Here is a 24,978-nt window from a genome sequence, read left to right as displayed (position 1 = left end):
AGTTTTTTTTTTCTTTGTGGTACGCGGGCCTCTCACTGTTGTGGCCTCTCCTGTTGCAGAGCACAGGCTCCAGGCGCGCAGGCTCAGCGGCCATGGCTCACGGGCCTAGCTGCTCCGCGGCATGTGGGATCTTCCCAGACCGGGGCACGAACCCGTGTCCCCTGCATCAGCAGGCGGACTCTCAACCACTACGCCACCAGGGAAGCTCTATTTCTAGATTTTTTTGTTGATGGCTATTCTGACTGGTGTGAGATGATATCTCATTGTAGTTTTGATTTGCATTTCTCTAATGATTAATGATGTTGAGCATTCTTTCATATATGTGTTGGCAATCTGTTTATCTTCTTTGGAGAATTGTCTATTTAGGTCTTCTGCCCATTTTTGAATTGGGTTCTTTGTGTTTTTGTTATTGAGCTGCATGAGCTGCTTGTAAATTTTGGAGATTAATCCTTTGTCAGTTGCTTCGTTTGCAAATAGTTTCTCCCATTCTGAGGGTTGTCTTTTGGTCTTGATTATGGTTTCCTTTGCTGTGCAAAAGCTTTTAAGTTTCATTAGGTCCCATTTGTTTTTTGTTTTTCTTTTTCTTCCATTTCTCTAGGAGGTGGGTCAAAAAGGATCTTGCTGTAATTTATGTCATAGAGTGTTCTGCCTATGTTTTCCTCTAAAAGTTTGATAGTGTCTGGCCTTACATTTAGGTCTTCAATCCATTTTGAGTTTATTTTTGTGTATGGTGTTAGGGAGTGTTCTAATTTCCTACTTTTACATGTACCTGTCCAGCTTTCCCAGCACCACTTATTGAAGAGGATGTCTTTTCTCCACTGTATATTTTTGCCTCTTTTATCAAAGATAAGGTGACGATATATGCATGGGTTTATCTCTGGCCTTTCTATCCTGTTCCATTGATCTGTATATCTGTTTTTGTGCCAGTACCATAGTGTCTTGATTACTGTAGCTTTGTAGTATAGTCTGAAGTCAGGGAGCCTGATTCCTCCAGCTCCAATTTTCATTCTCAAGATTGCTTTGGCTATTCGGGGTCTTTTGTGTTTCCATACAAATTGTGAAATTTTTTGTTCTAGTTCTGTGAAAAATGCCAGTGGTAGTTTGTTAGGGATTGCATTGAATCTGTAGATTGCTTTGTGTAGTATAGTCATTTTCACAACGTTGATTCTTCCAATCCAAGAACATGGTATATCTCTCCATCTATTTGTATCATCTTTAATTTCTTTCATCGGTGTCTTATAATTTTCGGCAAACAAGTCTTTTGTCTCCCTAGGTAGGTTTCTTCCTAGATATTTTATTCCTTTTGTTGCCATGGTAAATGGTAGTGTTCTCTTAATTTCACTTTCAGATTTTTCATCATTAGTGTATAGGAATGCCAGAGATTTCTGTGCATTAATTTTGTATCCTGCTAGTTTCCAAAATTCATTGATTAGCTCTAGTAGTTTTCTGGTAGCATCTTTAGGATTCTCTATGTATAGTATCATGTCATCTGCAGTGACAGCTTTACTTCTTATTTTCCAATTTGGATTCTTTTTATTTCTGTTTCTTCTCTGATTGCTGTGGCTAAAACTTCCAAAACTTTGTTGAATAATAGTGGTGAGAGTGGGCAACCATGTCTTGTTCCTGATCTTAGAGGAAATGGTTTCAGTTTTTCACCATTGAGGATGATGTTGGCTGTGGGTTTGTCATATACGGCCTTTATTATGTTGAGGAAGTTCCCTCTATGTCTACTTTCTGGAGGGTTTTTATCATAAATGGGTGTTGAATTTTGTCGAAAGCTTTTTCTGCATCTATTGAGATGATCATATGGTTTTTCTCCTTCAATTTGTTAATATGGTTAATCACATTGATAGATTTGCGTATATTGAAATTCCTGCAATAAACCCCACTTGATCACGGTGTATGATCTTAATGTGCTGTTGGATTCTGTTTGCTAGTATTTTGTTGAGGATTTTTCCATCTATGTTCATCAGTAATATTGGCCTGTAGTTTTCTTTCTTTGTTATGTCTTTGTCTGGTTTTGGTATCAGGGTGATGGTGGCCTCATAGAATGAGTTTGGGAGTGTTCCTCCCTCTGCTATATTTTAGAAGAGTTTGAGAAGGGTAGGTGTTAGCTCTTCTCTAAATGTTTAATAGAATTTGCCTTTTGAAGCCATCTGGTCCTGGGCTTTTGTTTGTTGGAAGATTTTGAATCACAGTTTCAATTTCAGTCCTTGTGATTGGTCTGTTCATATTTTCTGTTTCTTCCTGGTTCAGTCTCAGCAGGTTGTGCATTTCTAAGAATTTGTCCATTTCTTCCAGGTTGTCCATTTTATTGAAATATAGTTGCTTGTAGTAATCTCTCATGATCTTTTGTATTTCTGCAGTGTCAGTTGTTACTTCTCCTTTTTCATTTCTAATTGTATTGATTTGAGTCTTCTCCCATTTTTCTTGATGGGTCTGGCTAATGGTTTATCAATTTTGTCAATCTTCTCAAAGAACCAGCTTTTAGTTTTATTGATCTTTGCTATTGTTTCCTTCATTTCTTTTTCATTTATTTCTGATCTCTATGATCTCTTTCCTTCTGCTCAGTACCACGAAACCAGCTTTACAACAAATGCTAAAGGAACTTCCCTAGGCAAGAAACACAAGAGAAGGAAAAGACCTACAATAACAAACCCAAAACAATTAAGAAAATGGGAATAGGAACATACATATCGATAATTACCTTAAACGTAAATGGATTGTGCTTCCCTGGTGGTGCAGTGGTTGGGAGTCTGCCTGCCGATATGGGGGACACGGGTTCGTGCCCCGGTCCGGGAAGATCCCACATGCCGCAGAGCGGCTAGGCCTGTGAGCCATGGCTGCTGAGCCTGCGCGCCTGGAGCCTGTGCTCCGCAACGGTAGAGGCCACAACAATGAGAGGCCCGCGTACCGCAATAAAAAAAAAAAGTAAATGGATTAAATGCTCCCACCAAAAGACACAGATTGGCTGAATGGATGCAAAAAGAAGACCTGTATGTATGCTGTCTACAAGAGACCCACTTCAGACCTAGGGACACATACCGACTGAAAGTGAGGGGATGGAAAATGATATTCCATGCCAATGGAAATCAAAAGAAAGCTGGAGTAGCAATTCTCATATAGACAAAGTAGACTTTAAAATAAAGACTATTACAAGAGACAAAGAAGGACACTACATAATGATGAAGGGATCGATCCAAGAAGAAGGTATAACAATTGTAAATATTTATGCACCCAACATAGGAGCATCTCAATACATAAGGCAAATACTAACAAGCACAAAAGGGGAAATTGACAGTAACACAATCATAGTAGGGGAATTTAACACCCCAATTTCACCAATGGACAGATCATCTGAAATGAAAATAAATAAGGAAACATAAGCTTTAAATGATACATTAAGCAAGATGGACTTAATTGATGTTTATAGGACCTTCCATCCAAAAACAACAGAATACACATTTTTCTCAAGTGCTCATGGAACATTCTCCAGGATAGATCGTATCTTGGGTCACAAGTCAAGCGTTGGTAAATTTAAGAAAATTGAAATTGTATCAAGTATCTTTTCCGACCACAACGCTATGAGACTAGATATCAATTACAGGAAAAGATATGTAAAAAATACAAACACATGGAGGCTAAACAATACACTACTTAATAACCAAGAGATCGCTGAAGAAATCACAGAGGAAATCAAAAAATACCTAGAAATAAATGACAATGCAAACATGATGACCCAAAACCTACGGGATGCAGCAAAAGCAGTTCTAAGAGGGAAGTTTATAGCATACAATCCTACCTTAAGAAACAGGAAACATCTCAAGAAAACAACCTAACCTTGCACCTAAAGCAATTGTAGCTAATGTTTTCTTTGTTTGTTTGTTTTTTGCGGTATGCCGGCCTCTCACCATTGTGGCCTCTCCCATTGCAGAGCACAGGCTCCAGACGCGCGGGCTCAGCGGCCATGGCTCACGGGCCTAGCCGCTCCGCGGCATGTGGGATCTTCCTGGACCGGGCCACAATCCCATGTCTCCTGCACCGGCAGGCGGACTCAACCACCACGCCACCAGGGAAGCCCTGTAGCTAATGTTTTTCACTATGTGGGTCTTCCTGCTTCTGCCTCCAAGCTAACTTACTTTATTGGCAAGTGTATTTGTTTTTTAGCCCACTGTTATTGGCAAATTGTGCATTCTTTCCCCACTTTTTCATAATGCACATTCTTTTGATGTTACAAACTTTATTATTGTGTTATTATAGGTGGAGCTGGTGGAGGAAACTCGACAGCTAAATTCCACGTACTTCAGAAAGCTACAGGCTTTGCACAAAGAGACAGTTTCCAAGAAGGCTAAGGTGAGAAACTCTCTACTTAGAAAAACAAAGATTTTAACCTAGAAAAGATTATCACTGCATATATTGTGGGGGAGCGGGGGGGGGAGTAGGAATCATATATTGAGGAAATCATGTATTGATAAAGTAGGGGTCAGGCAGTTTCATTTTCTGCTGCTTCTTTGCCCAACATGCTGCATTTGACAGGTATCACATTTTTTGACACATTTAACAACAAAGCCAGAAAAATAAAGCAGATGAAGTAGCATAGGGAGCCAAGATACACGTTTGCCTTAGCTAAGAGCCGTCAAGCCACATTATCTTCCTTTGGATGTTACTGGTTATTTTCTGTATGGCAGCAGCGCTATTTGTTGTCAAGTGACAAAAGAATTAAATTGAGTTTTCCAAACAGAAAAGGAAGTGTTGTGTGACAGCAGTAAGCAAAATAATAAAGAAAAAATATGGAAAGGCTTTAACAGAGTCAATAAAAATATCATAGGATTGACTAGGATATTAAAGTGCTATTCGCAAATTTGTGATTGGCTAAGTAAACCATGATAGATCCATAAGGCCATAAGATTAAATGTGTGTATCTACATAGAAATGACAGTTTAGATTCGTATTTATTGACATGGAAAATGCCCCCGACATATCATTTTGTAAAAATGTGGGGAACAAAAACACTGGTATTGGGTAATCCTATTCACCTAAAATTATACATGCATTCCTAGGTGTATACATATATGCAAAGAGGGCTATCTGGAGAAATGTTCATCAAAATATTAAAAATAGTTATCTCTGAGTGTTAAGGTTTCAGGTGACTTTTTAATTTTCTACTTTGTACCTATCTGAAATCTTTATTCTTTTGCAATAAAGTTTTATACAAACAGTAAAGCTATTTTTTAAATGCAACCTTCATGTTATTGCCTTATAAACACGGAAATTCTTTATTTGAAATTCTATTAATTAATACCTGGAAAGGATACATAAAAATTCATAAAGTATCTTTAAATTTTTTTTAATTTATAATAGTATTCATAATACTTATACCTATCAAAAATAGATTTTTTAAATATAGGTAGTTTATCTCATGGTCTGATGCTTTTCAAAAACAAATAGGGAGGTGAATTAATTATATAGGGGGTTACATAGGAGGAATTTCTGAAGAATAAGCCTCTCTAGCTCTTTACCCTGAAGGACTTGTAAACTGTTTGCAAAACATCAGAGGTATTAAAAATACCTAACAATTAACTGTTATATGAAGGAGATTACATCTAAAGTATCTTTTATTACTCTATAACATAAAAAACTGTTATAGACAAACTAATGTTTTATGTTCATGATATATCATTAAGAAAAAGAACCAAAAACCATACATGGTTGTGTAGTCCTATTTCCATTTCTAATAAACTACATGTGTGTACAAAAAAGACTAAAAGGATACACATAAAAATGTTTGTGGTGGTTATCTTTGAATGGTAGTACAATGTATGCTTTTTGTTTTCTTTTTATTACAAAAGACATATTACTTCTGTACCAACAAAAATAATAAAATTAATATTTTATAAGCAAGTGTATAGTAAATACTTACTAATGTTCCTGAAAAGAAGGGAATGGAATGGAAAGGAACAGAACAGAATTTGATGTGAGTTAGAACCAGATTCTAGATTCTTTACCCAGTTCTACCATTGGACTGATAAATGCCATTGGCCTAATAGTTAATTTTTATTTCAGTTTCTCTTTAAATCTGGAAAATAATTTGTTGTATTTAAGAGATTTTTATGAAAAGTGTTATTTCACTAGGACACTACTTGTGAAATTGGACCTGGTATTTCACCACTTCCTCATATCTCTAAACGAACAGAATACTGGAATAATGTTCCTGCAGAATATAGGCATTTTAATTTTAATGATCTGCTTAACAACAAACTGGAGTTTGAACATTTCCATCAGTTTCTTGAGGCTCATTCTTCAAGGTAAGGAACATAACCATTTTAAAATGTATTTCTCTCTTAAAATATTTTTCTAAACTGTTATTTCTTTAAGATACTTGTTTTGATTCAACATATGATAAAAATGGTTTGGTGCTAGATTTTACCCATTTCAGTAAAGATTAATGAAACCTGTATGGATAACTTTTTGTTGGGAATTGCATTTTGATAATAACAGCCTCCAAAATGTTATTTTAAGTGGTCAAACAATATTTGTTGATACTTTTACCATTGGCTAAATTAAAATACCAGTATGTTTTATTTTTGCCTATTCTGATGTTTCTTTCTTTTGCATTTTTCTAAACAGGTGCTCTAATGACTCTGAGAAGTTTCTCTTTTATATTTCGCTAAGCTATTGAAATTACTATTTTGTGATTTTCATTAATTAATACATAAATGAAACATTATAGTTTTGCATAGAATCTTGGTACCTTATGACACATTTATCTAATATAAACTGAAGTATTAATCATAGTTTTTCCAATAATTTTCTCCCAAGTTAACAAAAACTGGTTAGACCTGGGAGCCAAATTTCATGTATATAGTTCCCCTTTGTGATGTTAATTATTCTAAATTTAGCAGGTTGCCAAATAGACATGCAATAGGTGGAAATTTTTCCATATTTGAAATTGATAATACTAGTTCATCATTAATGGAAGAACTCTGAGACCCACCCTAGCAGTATGGTGGTAGATTCTTCTCTGATCCCAGCACTCCTTGTATTCATTCATATATTTAGCCAGGATAAAACAATATTAATAATAATATTAATAATATCGTACTCATTAGTTCCGTGGTCTAATCGGTTGTGCTAACTGCTCAATACAGCACTTTCTAAATTCTGTCAAAACAGCAACTTGTTTGGTGTTTAATAGAATTGAAAGAAATAAATAAGAAGGGCTGTACTTTTTCGTTTTAGCATGGACCTTATGTGCTGGACAGACATTGAACAGTTCCGAAGAATAACTTACAGAGATCGAAAACAAAGGGAGGAAAAATCTATGTACATTAAAAACAAGTACCTTAATAAAAAATATTTCTTTGGACCCAACAGTCCAGCTTCTCTATATCAACAGGACCAGGTATCAACATGGAGACATATTTTCTACATTTAAGTATGAAAACTAGTAATTTATTTCTTTTTGCCAACAATCTGAACGTCTTCTTTTTTTCTTTTGCTTTTATGACTTATATGTTAGATACTTTTAATATCTTTTTTTTCAGGTATTCATAATTATCTACAAATGTCATTTTTTAAATAAAGGCTGCTTTCCTTTATTTACTTATTTAAAAAATCTATTTATTCATTCATTTATTTATTTATTTGGCTGCACCAGGTCTCAGTTGCAGCATGCGGGGTCTTTACTTGCGGCATGTGGGATCTTTAGTTGAGCCATGCAAACTCTTAGTTGCAGTATGTGGGCTGTAGTTCCCTGACCAGGGGTCGAACCCTGGCCCCTTTCATTGGGAGCGTGGAGTCTTAACCACTGGACCACCAGGGAAGTCCCTCTACAGATGCCTTAAAATTCACTCAAGTATTATATATTATTAAAACTGTGTTATTTTTAAAGTAATCTATGGAATAAAAGTAACTTTCATTCATCCATTCACCCATTCATTCAGCAAATATGGGTGCCTGTGGTATGCCAGATGCTGTTCTAGGTGCTCAGGATAAGTGGTAAACAAGGAGGACAAAGTCCTTGCACCTTTCAAAAGCAGAAAAACAGCCATTATCAGCCATTAAGCCCCATCTCTCCCTCTTTTCTGTTCTTCTCTTACCTGAAATTACTCCAGACATAACTGATTTTTGAAAAATCCTGTTTGCCATTGTACTGTCTCCCAAAACAATTTTTATTGACCAGGAACATAGATTTTCCATTTTGTTGAGCCAAGATCATATGGCTTTAATCACAACTTATTAATAACTAGACGGTGTCATTATTTACAGCAAAAATGTGAGATTGGGATTCAGCAGTGGTTTTGAGTATTCATGTAATTGATCACATGAGATATGGCTCAATTTTAATGCCTTTGAAATATAAAATTAAGTGTTATAATTTATTTAACCTGAAGTTTGCTAATACTAGAAGTTTGCTAGATCAAATGTGTAGCATTTGAGTTCTTTATTTTCGTAGTTTAAAAGGATGCGTACCCTGATGGCATACATTTGTAAAATACGAATCTCAGATTGATTCAGTAAATTAAAGAAAAATTCAGAGCTGTTCACAAGTAGGGCATACCAAATTAAAAATCTAGATCTTTGGGGGGGGGGAATAAACAAAAGTCCTTGGGAGTAAGAGGGAGAAGAAATTCTAGAATTAAGCAACTTTAACAAAAATGTCTTGCCATTAGTTCCCTGAGATACAAATCTGGGATGTATTAGCAAAAGTGGCTGGGAGTATCTCAATAAGCATAAGTATGAAATAAACACATGGAAAGCATTTGTTTTCTATTTGGCTTGTGCTACATTGTGTGAGGTTTCATGGTATCTGATGCTACTGTGTGAACCTTCCATAGTAAAACTTGCTGAGAATTAAAAATTCAGTGGAAAAAGTCACCCATTGCTGTCATAGCAAATGATTGTGCTTACTACAGAGGAGTTTTCCAAATGACCCTTCTTCCTCATCTTTGTCTTCACTTTTATTTTTATTTACCTATTTTATACTTACGGATTTCTGCATCGCCTTATGTTTTATACAGACCATGCTAGTTCTAATCCTAGTTGTGTGGGCAATTTGCAGTTTGATTAGCAAAGTAGTCTTTTCTCTTATTCTCTTTTCTTCTTATTTTTATACAGAAACTGTATTATTGTTAATATTAGTTGATTAATATTATTAAAGGATGGCTAAGACAGTTTCTCTTTTTTTATATAAAACAATATTATTATTAGGATTAAGTTCATCTTATTAATCAAAGGAGAGCTAAGACTCCAATGAGGAGTCCAATTTTTTTCTGTGTACAGAAAACTCACCAATTTTGAATGGTATATACACAGAAACAGGATGATTTATAGTAGGAATTGGCCATTAGTATTGTTTTTTAATTAATTAATTTTTATGGCCATTAGTATCGTGGAAGCCAGTAATTATATAGAAGGAAGATTTTGGCCATAGAGAAATTGTCTTATTAAAAGGGCTACCTGTGCAAGTCAGAGACTATTGTCTGTATAACCTGGCCTTTTTCTACTTCCTGCTATCTCTGTTTTCTTCTTTGAAGTTGTTGGAACAGCCCTACATTGCTACCACCACCATCATTCCACCATCTCCAACCCAGTGTTTATTGGTAATATGCATATTTATAACGTCTGAGTCAAGGTTGTCTCTTAACTAATTAATGCCTTATTTTTTTCAGACTCAAAAGAAAATGCCTTCTCAAATAAGTCCATTTGAGTAGAATCAGAGATTCATAGAATATTAGACCTAGAAGAGACCTTAGAAAACTAAAAGTCTAATGCCCTTATTTTACAGTTGAAGAAACTGAAGCCATGGAGAAAAAAATGGCACTGCAGTTGTCACACAGGATAGAAATATCTGTGTTCTTTGAAATATATTATCATAAGCAAAATCATACATCTAAAACAACCATCACATAAACCACAATTCTCTGTTTGATGTTAGGGGAGTTATCTGTCTTTACTGTACACAGTAAAGCCAGAAGTTATTTTACAGAAAATGAAAATTCTGGCATCTATCGGGTGCTCAGCAAATAGTCTTGGGGTGAATGAATAAATTAATGACTATTAGCATTTCTTTACCTAAACAGAAGTTTGTTGTTTCTGTTTCATTTTTATTTTCTTAGATAATGCATTTAAGTGGTGGCTGGGGAAAGATTCTCCATGAGCAGCTTGATGCAGCTGTCCTAACTGAAATTCAGAAGCATGTCCTGAATAGGCTAGAAAATGTGTGGTTGCCGTTGTTTCTTGCAAGTGAACAGTTTGCAGCACGTCAAAAGATAAAGGTATGTAAATTCGTATAATCTTGGGATAGCAACTGACAGTACCTCTCAAAGCCTCAAATGTGAAAGGCTGTTGACTCAGCCATTGTACTTCTATGGCATAGTGGTTAAGAGCAGGAAATCAGACTTCCCAAGTTTTAATCTCAACACTGCCACATATTAATTGTACAACAATAAGTTTTATAACCTTAGTTTTCTCATTTGGAAAAGAAATGGAGTTAATAAGAGTAATAGCTTCATAAGATTGTTATGAAGAGGAAACGAAATGATACATGTGTAGTTTCTTAGCATGGTGCCTGGTACACAGCAAACACATACTGTCTATTAATATAGTTATTATTTTTTACAATTATTATTGAGTCTTCATATAAATGGGCAAGGATGTACAAAGGGGAATAGTTAAATGAATTATAAGAATTCCATACTATGGAAAACTATGCAGTTTTCCATATAAAATGAGCTTATAAAAATGAGATTTCCACATATACTGATAATGAAAGATGTTATTTATTGAGTGAAACAAGCAGGATACAGAACAATACATAGAAGATAATCCCGTTATATGTACTTATATCTATATATCTGTCTATTTATGCCTTTCTCTTTCTCCTTCTCTCTGTCTATATTTATGTTTATGAACAAGGATGAAAGAAAAGATCTGCCTCCTGGGAATGGGTATGGGTAGTGTGAAGGATTTTTACTTTGTAAAGTAGGGTTTTTGTTGTTGCTGTTTTGCTTTGTTTAGTTTTTATTTTATAAGAAGCATGTATTGCTTCAATAATTTTAAATGTCATTATCACACCTAAAAACAGACAAACAAAAAGAACACAAGGAGTAGAGAGCATGTAATTTTGGACTTCAGTGTGCAAAGCACATGCCATTAGTATTGATCAGGAAGAATGTAAAAAAGCTGCCCTCCATATTTAGTTTATCAAACACTTTGAGTCTTACTTATCTGGAAATATCCTTAGTCTTCTTAACACCTTAAGTTATGGAAAACACAATACAGCTGGGAACATAGAACTTATAGTATGAGGAAGAAGACCTGACTTGTTTTAGGCAAAAAGTTCCTGGAAGTAAGCTTTGGGACAACTCAGATTTCCTCATTTCTTTTCTTCAGGCTAACTCTAATTGTCTATCCAAAGCCAAGTAGAAAGATATTTGGCTCATTAATATTGTTTACCGTGTTTTCTCACTATGTTTACCACAATAATTGTATTGTAATTTACAGCTCCTTCCTAACTTAGCAATTCTGTGTGTGGCCAGCAACATCCACTGATTCTGGCAACCTTAAGCGAAAGACAGAAGAGAAGGAAGATCAAGAATTTTTAATAAAATGATGCTGGAGCATCTCACACATTTAGGGGAAGAGTTGACACCCAAGCTTTACAAAGGCCAGGGGCCAGGACAGCCCTGGGAACCCAGCAAGAAGAATTCTCAGGTCTTTTCTCCAGGCTGTGACTACCAAAAGACTCAGCAGCAGTGATTCTAGTCCCTGTCTGTCTGGGTCAGCTCCTGGATCTACCTTCTATAGACAGGGAGGTAGAGTCACATAGCACAGATTTGGCAGGAGTGGTTCCCCCAAAAGGGAAAATATTGTGAATAGGCAATAACCTCAAGAAATATCTACTGTATTACCTCCCTGTGTTGAGTAACTTTTGTACTCATCTAAAATTAGTCATGGCTAGAGAATACACAAAAATTTGGGAAGTTCTAATAATCCTTCCAGCTTCAGTTTCTATGGGGCCCAAGTGAAACTGTTGTCTACCTTTGGGGCAATACACTCAGGTATTATTGTCTCCATTTTGCAGATGAGAAGACTGTTAAGAGAATTTGAGTGACTTGCCCGGGGACATGGACAGGGCTTCCATTTCTAAGTCTTATCCTCTTTCTCCTGTTCTTTCTCTTATTCACACTGATCTTCACCTCATTTTTTAAAGCTGTTAAATCAGTAAATGATTTCAATACCGTAGACATTCTGAATAACTCGGATAAAATCATTGGTTTGCTTCTAGGTGCAGGTGAGAGACATAGCTGAAGAGCTTTTACTACAGAAGCATGAAAGGAAAATTGGAGTCTGGAAGGCAAGTAATATTTGTTTGTTATGTTCTTCCTCTTGTAAGTTCCACTGTCAAAGTATTGTTTTTCTTCCTCTTCTTGTACAGAGACCCTCATTGTAGATAATGCTTTTTTCTAAGCCACCAGATGCTGACACTGTTCTTAACTGGCTGATGGAATCTGCAAGAAAGTGTGATTCTACTAGAGCCCTCTTCTTAAAGAGTCCCTTAGCCTGCTCAACCCTAGAAGTGTGTGATTGGACTTTAAATGTGTATTTTCAGTTGTTTTGCTTGTGATGGATTTATTGAGACAGGCTGCTCATTCCAGCATATGGTAGTTTATATTTATTATTGGGAGTGGTTTACACAAAAAGAATGGGGAGTATGCAGCAGAATCAGCAACTTAAATTATCTTACATTATCCTCTTTATTTAGAATTACATTTTAACTTTAAAAGAATTAAGATAGCTATCATTTTGGTGATTATTTAAACCACTACAATATGATACCTTCCTCGAAAGTGCCTATTTTGCTTCTTAACAAGCATGATAAACACAGTCTTCTTTTTTAGCCTACAAATGTATGTGTATTCGTCCTTGTATAGGTCTTGATAAAATGTCAAACTAGACCCAGGTGACCCCCTACAACCTAACAAAGATAAAAATCTGTTCGACTGTTAGAGGAGTGTATGTATCTGTTAGGATGCTTTTTTCCTGTATTTTCCTCTTGAAAGGAAACAAACTGTTCTTATATTTGTCCTTTGCTATGTATTTTTAAAAAATGCTAAATAGAATGGGCTTATATGTCATATTATCATACATTATATATTATTTTCTGTTTAGTTAAATTACAGGTTTTAGTTAAATTACTAAGTTTTAGTATCTTAAGAAACAGGTCTTAAAACATTATTTGTTGAGTGGGTTTTAAATAAACATCCCAGTCTAATACATAGTTTTTCCTATTTATAGGGCTATAATTTTAATATGGACCATCTGGTGATGGTCTTAACTCTTTGTCCTTGGAACACCACATGTGCCTCGCTAAAATAGTGATGGACATCTATTCACTTTATCTGGGGTAAAGGCACCACCATTCATCTAGAGTGCCTGGAGTTGCCTTCGCTTTTCAGTTTCCAACTCAGATATCATCCTCAAAGCCCTTCTCTGTAAAGCTCTTACTCCTCCAGGCAGAATTAGTTACTCCTTCCTTTGCATTCCCATAGACTTTTTACATAGCTCTCTTAAAACACTTATATTGTTGGTCACATATGATTTGTTTCAAGAAACTTATTTTATGCATTGTCAGTAATGGATATTTATCGTGTGCAATGGATATATATCATTGATTGTTACTATAATTCCTAAGTTCATCTAAAATATTGCCTTTAGAGTGATGCTTCCTTGCATGGTTGTAAGCTAAACTCAGATTTGGGGCACTTCAATAAATTTATCAAGTGAAAAAAAAATCTATTCAGTAAATTTAATGAAATCTATTATTTTTTTAAATCTGAGAGGCTAAAAGAGGATGAATATGTGATCTAAAATGGTCAAGGTAAAAAAAGTAGACATCATATACTTCAGAATTGTGAAGATAAAATAAGTAATACCTTTAAGCATTAGTAAAACAACGTGGTTTTTTTGTTGTGTAAAGTGAATCCTGGGTCAGAGAAAGTTTATTATTAAAAATATGCACTGATAATTATTTCCTCCGGTTATTAATTATTAATAGTAATTTATTATTAAAATAATATAAAGATGTCTCGCCTAAAAACATGATCTTTCGGGAATTCTGTGGCGGTCCAGTGGTTAGGACTCAGCACTTTCACTGCTGTGGCCCAGGTTCGATCCCTGGTCAGGAAACTAAAATCCCACAAGCAGCACAGCGTGGCCAAAAAAAAAAACCCACCATGATCTTTCTAGGATAGAATTATAGTGAAGCTACACAGTAAATTTCCTATTTAAATTAATAAGATTAATTGGATAATTAATAATTATCCAATAATAATTATCCAATAATAAATAATAAGATTAATAAGATAATTTTTTCTAAAATTTTTGAAAAATATCTTAAATGTTCAACTGTTTTTACTTTTTAAAAGGCAGGAAAATTATATATTAATGTATAACATATAACATATATAATTATAAAATAATAATGTATAATTATAACATTATGATTACTTTGTTCTGTTTAAGCACAGAACTCATACTGTACACCAAAGTGTAGTTTTTTGTTTGTTTGTTTGTTTTTTTGCGGTACGCGGGCCTCTCACTGCTGTGGCCTCTCCCGTTGTGGAGCACAGGCTTTGGACGTGCAGGCTCAGCGGCCATGGCTCACGGGCCCAGCCGCTCCGCGGCATGTGGGATCCTCCCGGACCGGGGCACGAACCCGTGCCCCCTGCATTGACAGGCGGACTCTCAACCACTGCGCCACCAGGGAAGCCCCAAAGTGTAGTTTTTCACCATAGTCCCAAACTGTAATGATTGTTAACATTCTTAATGTACTCATATGTTCTAAGTCATTCAATCATTTCTTTTTCTCTCCATCTCTTAAAAAACTGATGCCATAAGAATACAAAGGAGGCAAAAGGGAGAACAGAGGGGGAAAGCTGCCAAATTCTATTTATCCATGCCGTAAATTTCAACAGCCAAAAATAAAGGAGATAGAAGTTGGTAATTTTTAGCCTAATAAATGACTTTATTATTAACTTTTAGAACACAGCTAATTTTCTGTATTCTCTGATTTGGACAGCCTGTGGAGAGTAAGTGGATATCGTCATCTTGTGAAATCATTGCTTTCCGTAAAGCATTATTGAATCCAATTACTGCAAGACAGTTTCAACAGTTTGTGGCTCTAAAAGGAGATTTATTGGAAAATGGGGTGCTCTTTTGGCAAGAAGTACAAAAGTATAAGGTATTGTATTTGAAGCTGAAGAAAACCATCTCTTTTTAAGGAGGAGATGCATTAACGTATCAGTTTCCTAACTTTCTGGACAAGATTTGTATAAGATATCCCAACTTCGATGTTTTCATACCAATGTGTAAATATTGAGGTATCTATTGTTCTGTGTTAGACACATTTATTATTATACAGTGAAAAGTAAGAGTTAGCCTTGAAATGATAGTATTAGGTTTTTCAAGGTTTCACGTATATTATGATCTAATGAGAATCTTCCTGAAAAGTTTTAACTGTATTTTTGCATATTGCTTATCTATAAATGTACTATACACATTTTTGCTGAAGATATTCATATTCAGTACTTTAACCAAGACCTGTTTACAAGAATTCCTCCTAACCATATTTGCAGCAATAGTAATAAAAGATAGTGGATTACAGATAAATAAACCAACAGAGATGAGAGAGGCTTTACTATTAGAATGGCCAAATTCTTAAAATAAATAAGTGAAAGAACAAGTTATTAGGTGCAAAAGCATTTTATTGTCATGTTTAAGTGTTTGATGGAATCATATACAATCTGTGCATTGAAGAGGAGGAAAGGACTTCCTAGGTTATGTAATCTAGACTTGAATACAGGAATGTTGTCTAGAAATACCTAAGAGTAGGCATCCTTGCTCCCAGGGTTAGCAGGCTCATTTCCTTGCAAGCAGCCTATTTAATCCCATTATAAAAGTAGGGAGTAAAACTAAAGCTGGAATTTAAGAGGATAATGCTTTCAATTGGCCTATAATCTATGTATGTATAATATTATGCAGTACTAATACTGTGCAGCATATTTATTCTATATAGTTAGTCGTTGCTCAATACAATCTTACTTCCAGACTTTCTCCAGCATTCCATGAAACTGTTTTCTACCCTTTTCTGTTATCACCAGTTTTTGTACCTTTGTCAACATAGAAATTTCCTCAGGAAAAAAAAAAAAAGTATTTAGAGATAAGTTTTTTTTTAATCTATCACAAGATAAATAATACTAAGATAATTGTTTTGAAAATTAAAAAGGAGGTAGAGTCTGTTTTCCATAACAGGAAATTATTATGAGTGAGCAGAACAGTCTTTAAGCTAAAATGAACATGAGTAAGTCCAACCCTGCTAGGATAAGAGGTAATGAGATAAACTGTGCAAAATAAGCATTTAAGAAAACATAGACTCATACATAGTCAGCCCTTAACTTTGTGACTGTTTCTCCTTCAAGGCTGCCCTTGGTCTTCATTTAAATATCTTTTCTGTGGTATAGAACGGAGGACATATAATACTAGGTAGCTTTTAAAAATCATGCTTTAAGGGTGAATTTGTTTATTCAGTAAGCATTTACTAAATCACTGATGTGCCAACTGTTATGCTAGATTGTAGGAATAAAAAAATGGATAAAATACACTGCCCTCCTTCGAGGAGGGAATCATCCATGAAAACAAAATATCATGAAATAACATTGATTATGATCCCTGTTCTAACTAGTTATAATTTGGGCACAGAGGGGAAAATGATTCAGGGAGGGTGGTAGCTCAGGGAGGTCTCAACAGAAGTGACTTTACGTATAGGGAACTCTACTCAATACTCTGTAATGACCTATATGGGAAAAGAATCTGAAAAAGAGTGGTTATGTGTATATGTATAACTGATTCACTTCGCTGTACAGCAGAAAGTAACACAACATTGTAAATCAACTATACTCCAACAAAAATTTAAAAAAAAAGAAGTGGGACTTTCCTGGTGGCGCAGTGGTTAAGAATCCGCCTGCCAATGCAGGGGAAATGGGCCCGAACCCTGGTCCGGGAAGATCCCACATGCCGCAGAGCAGCTAAGCCCGTGCACCACAACTACTGAGCCTGCACTCTAGAGCCCGTGAGCCACAACTGCTGAGCCCATGTGCCACAACTACTAAAGCTCACGTGCCTAGAGCCCGTGCTCCGCAACAAGAGAAGCCACCACAGTGAGAAGCCCGCGCACTGCAACAAAGAGTAGCCCCTGCTTGCTGCAACTAGAGAAAGCCCATGCGCAGCAATGAAGACCCAAACAGCCAAAAATAAATAAATAACTAAATTAATTAAAAAATAAATAAATAAGAAGTGATGATACTTGAAATGGGTCTTGAAGAAGTTTGCCAGGGGGAAAGCATTCCACCTAGCAAGTCTTACTCTGCTCACTTTTATGTGGCTTACTCATATTAAGTGTTTACACCTGTCAGATATTACCTTAATGCTTTTCATGTAATAACGACTTTATTCTTTATAAGAATCCTAGGTCAAAGCTGTTAATTCTCACCATTTTACAGATGAAGAAGCTAAGGCACAGAGAAGTTAAGAAACTTGACATCATACAGCTAATTAAGTAGTAGAGCTGGAATTTGAACCAAGACATTCTATTGCTAAAGCTTGTGCCCTTAATCACTAAGTTATGCTCCCTCCCAGTGATGATTGTAGTAATACGTAAAGAGATGGGTACAGTGATCTTAATCAAACATTATTCTGAATTGTGAAAAATTGGAAAGAACCCTGATGTACAACAACAGGACATTGGTTATTTTAATTATGATACATCTATACAGTAGAATACTCTGCAGCCATTAAAAATTACGCTATAATTTTTTGATAAAAATTATATTTATCAATGAAAAAAGGTATTCATTTTATTGATTTTTTTAAAACCTAGCTACTAGAAAGCAGTATGATTTAATATAAAGTGTGTGTGTGTGTGTGTGTGTGTGTGTGTGTGTCCGTCCCCATAGAGAAGAGACGTGAAGGAAATATACATCCAAGAAATACTTTTTCAGCACCTATCGAGGGCCAGGCTAAATCCTGAGGATCAACTGTGATCAAAACAGTCTTTTCTGTCAGGGATTACAGTGTTAGGGGAGGGACAGACAAGTGATAGGCAAGGTGATTACAAGAGTGTGATTAGTGTAGTGGTGGGAGAAGCACAGGGTAAAATGGAAGTACCTAAGATGGCCATCTCCTGGACTGAGGGAGACACAGAGAGTTTACTAGAGGACAGTACAGTTGAACCTTGAACAACATAGGTTTGAACTGCAAGGTCCGCTTATTTCTGAATTTTTTTCAATAAATTCAGACTACAGTACTTCACAATCCACTGTTGGTTGAACCCAAGGATGTGGAACCACAGATGCAGATGGCCAACTGTAAAGTTATACATGGATTTCCAACTGCAAGGCAGGGCTGGTGCCCCTAACCCCCACGTTGTTCAATGGCAGCTATGTGCTTAACACATAGGCCTTAACGATAGGTAAAAGTGAACTCGGCTAAAGGTATAGTAGGGCAGAACAACTAGAAAAAATACCAATCCTCATTCTATCTAAATTCTATCTCTTTACTCTTAAAATTAAAACTGTATAATTTCACAAATTTGTTTTTATTTCATAATCCTTATATTCCATAATAATAAGCCAGGCTCACCAAATATATGATCATTTCCCTAGTAATGGCAAAAAATTTAATTTTTGGTAACATACTAAACATATATGTTATAAATAGGCATTTTCAGAGGGAATACTAAATTGAGTAAAAAATGCTGTTATCTCAGTGTAACATTTATATCAAGATTTTTCACATATAACTTATGCCAAATTTATATATGTAAAGTTTTATATGGCAAGCTCTAGAAATTTTCTTTCTTTAATACTGTCCGTAAGATAGTTATTACAATGCCTATCATACAGTAACTACTTAATAAATGTTGGCTTATTTCTGGCCTAGAATTACAAGTTTCCAAATTTGTGTGCTTTCTAGTGATTTAGAGAACAATGTCTTTGATAAAAAATGTCATAATTCAAGCTAAGCTACCTCTTTATTTTAAAAAGTGATAGCCTTACATCTGTGACATAAAACTGGGTCTTTTTAATGTACAATTACTATTTTTAAATTCTTTAGCTATAAATATGTTAATAGGTTATCTGAAAAAATATAGATCCTAAGAGATGCATAATAGTACACCTGTAACCACCAGCATTCCCGCTTGTGTCGCTATAGCCTTTCTGAGCCTAAATCACCTTGCTGTAGAAGCAGTTATGGTAGAAGAAGCTTTTGCATCCACCAGTAAGTTGAATAGGTGCCTCTTCTCAGTGCTCTCCTAGGGCCCTGTGTATACCTTTATCATTACCACTTATGAACTGTCTCAGATTAGAAAAACGTTTTTCATGCTTCTCTTCCAGTAGAAAATTCTTTGAACATCTTTATTGGAGTATAATTTCTTTACAATGGTGTGTTAGTTTCTGCTGTATAACAGAGTGAATCAGCTAGATGTATACATATATCCCCATATGCCCTCCCTCTTGAATCTCCCTCCCACCCTCCCTATCCCACCCCTCTAGGTGGTCAGAAAACACTGAGCTGATGCAGCTGCTTCCCACTAGCTATCTATTTGACATTCGGTCGTGTATATATGTCATTGCTACTCTCTCACTTCATCCCAGCTTACCCTTCCCCCTCCCCACTCCCTCAAGTCCATTCTCTACGTCTGCGTCTTTATTCCTGTCCTGCCCCTAGGTTCGTCAGAACCACTTTTTTTTTTTTCCGGTTCCACATATATGCGTTAGCATCCAGGATTTGTTTTCCTCTTTCTGACTTACTTCACACTGTATGACAGACTCTAGGTCCATCCACCTCACTACACGTAACTCAATTTCATTTCTTTTTATGGCTGAGTAATATTCCATTGTATATATGTGCCACATCTTCTTTATCCGTTCATCTGTTGATGGACACTTAGGTTGCTCCCATGACCTGGCTATTGTAAACAGAGCTTCAATGAACATTGTGGTACATGACTCTTTTTGAATTATGGTTTTCTCAGGGTATATGCCCAGTAGTGGGATTGCTGGGTCGTATGGTAGTTATATTTTTAGTTTTTTTAAGGAACCTCGATACTGTTCTCCATAGTGGCTGTATCAATTTACATTCCCACCAACAGTGCAAGAGCGTTCCCTTTTCTCCACACCCTATCCAGCATTTATTGCTTGTAGATTTTTTGATGATGGCCTTTCAGACTGGTGTGAGGTGATACCTCATTGTAGTTTTGATTTGCATTTCTCTAATGATTAGTGATGTTGAACATCCTGTCATGTGTTTGTTGGCAATCTGTATATCTTCTTTAGAGAAATGTCTGTTTAGGTCTTCTGCCCATTTTTGGATTGAGTTGTTTATTTTTTTGATATTGAGCTGCCTGAGCTGTTTATGTATTTTGGAGATTAATCCTTTGTCAGTTGCTTCATTTGAAAATATTTTCTCCCATTCTGAGGGTTGTCTTTTCACCTTGTTTATGGTTACCTTTGCTGTGCAAAAGCTTTTAAGTTTCATTATGTTGCATTTGTTTATTTTTGTTTTTATTTCCATTTCTCTAGGAGGTGGGTCAAAAAGGATCTTGCTGTGATTTATGTCATAGAGTGTTCTGCCTATGTTTTCCTCTAAGAGTTTTATAGTGTCTGGCCTTACATTTAGCTCTTCAATCCATTTTGAGTTTATTTTTGTGTATGGTGTTAGAGAGGGTTCTAATATTCTTTTACATGTGGCTGTCCAGTTTTCCCAGCACCATTTATTGAAGAGACTGTCTTTTCTCCATTGTATATCCTTGCTTCCTTCATCAAAGATAAGGTGACCATATGTCCATGGGTTTATCTCTGGACTTTCTATTCTGTTCCATTGATCTATATTTCTGTTTTTATGCCAGTACCATAGTGTCTTGATTACTGTAGCTTTGTAGTAAAGTCTGAAGTCAGGGAGTCTGATTCCTCCAGCTCTGTTTTTCTTTCTCAAGATTGCTTTGGCTATTTGGGGTCTTTTGTGTTTCCATACAAATTGTGAAATTTTTTGTTCTAGTTCTGTGAAAAATGCCATTGGTTGTTTGATAGGGATTTCATGAAATCTGTAGATTGTTTTGTGTAGTGTAGTCATTTTCACAGTGTTGATTCTTCTAATCTGAGAACATGGTATATATCTCTCCATCTGTTTTTATCATCTTTAATTTCTTTCATCAGTGTCTTCTAGTTTTCTGCATACAGGTCTTTTGTCTCCTTATGTAGGGTTATTCCAGCTATTTTATTCTTTTTGTTGTAATGGTAATTGAGAGTGTTTCCTTAATTTCTCTTTCAGATTTTTCATCATTAGTGTATAGGAATGCAAGAGGTTTCTGTGCATTAATTTTGTATCCTGCTACTTTACCAAATCCATTAATTAGCTCTAGTAGTTTTCTGGTAGCATCTTTAGGATTCTCTATGGATAGTAGCATGTCATCTGCAAACAGTGACAGCTTTACTTCTTCTTTTCTGATTTGAATTCCTTTTATTTCTTTTTCTTCTCTGATTGCTGTGGCTAAAACTTCCAAAACTGTGTTGAATAATAGCGGGGAGAATGGGCAACCTTGTCTTTTCCTGATCTTAGAGGAAATGGTTTCAGTTTTTCACCGTTGAGAACAATGTTGGCTGTGGGTTTGTCATACATGGCCTTTATTATGTTGAGTTAAGTTCCCTCTACGCCTACTTTCTGGAGAGTTTTTATCATAAATGGGTGTTGAATTTTGTCAAAAGCTTTTTCTGCGTCTATTGAGATTGTCCTATGGTTTTTATCCTTCAGTTTGTTAATATGGTGTATCACAGTGATTGATTTGCATATATTGACGAATCCTTGAATTCCTGGGAGAAACCCCACTTGATCATAGTGTATGATCCTTTTAATGTGCTGTTGGATTCTGTTTGCTGGTATTTTGTTGAGGATTTTTGCATCTATATTCATCAGTGATATTGGCCTGTAGTTCTCTTATCTTGTGATGTCTTTTGTCTAGTTTTGGTATCAGGGTGATAGGGGCCCCGTAGAATGAGTTTGGGAGTGTTCCTCCCTAGGCTATATTTTGGAAGAGTTTGAGAAGGATAAGTGTTAGCTTTTCTCTAAATGCTTGATAGAATTCACCTGTGAAGCCATCTGGTCCTGGGCTTTTGTTTGTTGGAAGATTTTTAATCACAGTTTCAATTTCATTACTTGTGATTGGTCTGTTTATATTTTCTATTTCTTCCTGGTTTGGTCTCAGAAGGTTGTGCTTTATAAGAATTTGTCCATTTCTTCCAGGTTGTCCATTTTATTGGCATAGAGTTGCTTGCGGTAATCTCTCATGCTCCTTTGTATTTCTTCAGTGTCGGTTGTTACGTCTCCTTTTTCATTTCTAATTCTGTTGATTTGAGTCTTCTCCCTTTTTTACTCGATGAGTCTGGCTAATGGTTTACCAATTTTGTTTATCTTCTCAAAGAACCAGCTTTTAGTTTTATTGATCTTTGCTATTGTTTTCTTCATTTCTTTTTCATTAATTTCTGATCTGATCTTTATGATGCCAGTAGGTATTGAGGCTTTACAGGACAGGTGCTGTGTCTTGGAGCTCAGCTTAGTGTCTGGCATGTAGCAGGAACTTAATATGAATTTGTTAAATGAGTCACAGTAGACACTAAAGCTGCTCCTTTGCCAGGAGAAGAAACAATCAGGATTAACGAAACCCGTATTTACGTAAGGTATGTGCATCAAAGTCTAAGCTTCCTTTAAAAGGCAGAGATTGACAGAATGGATTGGAAAAACATGGAACTAGATGCTATCAATGAGACACACATAGATATGAAGACACAGGGTAGGAGCAAAAAAGAAAAAAATTTCTTAGGTTCTTCAAATCCAAGTGAAATAAAGGCTATGATCTTTTAAGATAGTCTTGACATGTCCTAGTAACCTCTTGACCTGAAGTTAAAATATATATATATTAACTGACAGACATATTGACACATTCTATAAAGTATTCTATTAATGCATTAATCATATATTATTCTGTCTTTCCTCCTTGTTTAGGACTTGTGCCATTCTCATTGTAATGAGTCCCTCATCCACAAGAAGATCATGACTATTATCAACTGCTTTATTAATTCCAGTATTTCACCAGCTTTACAAATTGACATTCCACTAGAGCAAGCCCAGAAGATTATTGAACACAGGAAGGTGTTGGGACCATATGTATTTAGAGAGGCACAGGTAAGAAATCAGGGCATGTAGTAAGCATACTTTAAAATAGATAAACAATCTAGATATTCTTTAAAAGTTTTTGCATTATTCATATTTGGCAAGGCTCTAATCCTCCTAATCCTGGGTTATTCTATTTAATTTAAAAGATATTGCATATGCCACAGAACATAGAAACCAGTAACTTACTATTTTGTTGATGATAGTATACAGCAATTACAATTATTTAAATTCTGAACTTTGACTTTGCATGGTTATCATTTTATTTCTAACTTATAAAACTACAGCTAATTCCTCCTTCCTTTCCCACCATTCATATTTCCTTTTAAAATGTTTGCTACCACAGAAATGTGTAAAATGTGTGTCCCAAGATTTGTGTATTTTTAAAGGTTGGAATATTCACATAGCTCATAAAATAAGTGAGAGGAGATTTAAGTACCCAACCAACATAAAGTACACAAGCTCATGAAAGGAAAATCATGGCTGTTAACCTACTCAAGTTACTTCTTTTTAGGATAAATAATAGAAAACAGTGATTTGCTGAACATAATTTATTTGCATTTTGAAAAGCCTTTTAGTGATGTTCCTGAAAAATGATTAAGAAAAATACTTTATAATAGGGGTAATAGGGAAGGCTATGTCACAATTTAAGTGATACGAAACAGAGATTTAGGGTATGATTGCCCTTGAGCATGGAAAAAGACCATTATTTCTTAATATTCATTTGCAAGCCAGCTGTGTTCTAAGTCCTAAAAGGAACTGAAAGTAGACTCACAATCCAATTATGCATTGAATAGGCAAAAATAAAGAAGAATGATTGCGGATGTGCTAGAGAGAAATAGAAAAAACATGGTGTCAGAATTGTAGCATCTGTTAATGAAAAGATCACTTAGCCTAGCCTAGGTCTCCTGATAGCCGGGAGACCGTCTAGCCTCAAGTCTGGTGGTGAATGTCTGGAGCTGCTTACGTAGGTTGGTTCCACTGCACTGTCCAGGGATTGCAGCCAGTGAACTTTATTGGAGTCCTCTAGTTTAGGCCTCCTACCTGATTTCCCAAAACAAAGTACCAAACATATCTTAAATATGGACTTTGGAGTATCAGAAAACAAGAGAATATTTAGGGGCCTCACCTCACCACATCTATTGTTTCTGTGTTCTGTAAGGAAGCTCAGAGAATGGCATATCTCCTACCCAGATATGCAAGCCAGAGATCTGGTTGCCATCTTCATGTCTTCCCTATCCTTCATTCCTTACCTTTGGAGATCTTCAGTCACTAATATGTATCCATTTGTCTCCTTCTTATCTGTTATTCTATCTACTTTTCTCCAACTCCATGCCACTACCTCACTTCACATCTGCAGTGTCTCACATTGATTACCAGAATTCCCTGCCTCTAGGCTCTCTCAAAACCATTTAACTCACTACAGACAGATCCATCTTTTCAAAATGTATATTTGATCATGTCACTTCTCTGCTTTCAATTTCAATTACTCCCCATTGTCTTCAGAATGAAGACCAAGCTCCTTACTACATATTTCTCTAGCCACATGTCTTCCCGCTCCCTGCCATCTGTCTCCCAGTCTTACTGAAATATTTGTACTTCCATAAAGAGGGCTTACTTTCTTGCTTCCAGAGCTTTTTACAGTATCATCTTCTCTCTGTTATGCTTCTATTGTATCTTGTATTTGTCCCT

General features: G+C 35.8%; 1 protein-coding gene and 1 non-coding gene across 2 annotated transcripts in view; both read left to right on the top strand.

Moving 5' to 3' along the window:
- Nucleotides 1–24,978, top strand: part of RGS22 (regulator of G protein signaling 22) — a 218,399-nt gene that overhangs the window by 113,310 nt on the left and 80,111 nt on the right. The window contains exons 15-21 of the mRNA XM_007457172.1: nt 4,261–4,353; nt 6,133–6,305; nt 7,240–7,402; nt 10,119–10,277; nt 12,290–12,358; nt 15,083–15,244; nt 23,119–23,298. Of these exons, the coding sequence (XP_007457234.1) occupies nt 4,261–4,353; nt 6,133–6,305; nt 7,240–7,402; nt 10,119–10,277; nt 12,290–12,358; nt 15,083–15,244; nt 23,119–23,298 (999 nt within the window). The remainder of the gene's footprint in view (nt 1–4,260; nt 4,354–6,132; nt 6,306–7,239; nt 7,403–10,118; nt 10,278–12,289; nt 12,359–15,082; nt 15,245–23,118; nt 23,299–24,978) is intronic.
- Nucleotides 14,118–14,190, top strand: TRNAE-UUC (transfer RNA glutamic acid (anticodon UUC)). Its single transcript has one exon. It is a non-coding gene; the product is annotated as a tRNA-Glu (tRNA).

This window comes from Lipotes vexillifer, unplaced genomic scaffold (genome assembly GCF_000442215.2).
Source record: "Lipotes vexillifer unplaced genomic scaffold, Lipotes_vexillifer_v1.1 scaffold376, whole genome shotgun sequence".
NCBI lineage: Eukaryota > Metazoa > Chordata > Mammalia > Artiodactyla > Lipotidae > Lipotes > Lipotes vexillifer.
The sequence above is the reverse complement of the archived record's forward strand: the minus strand, read 5'-3'. Positions and strand labels throughout refer to the sequence as shown.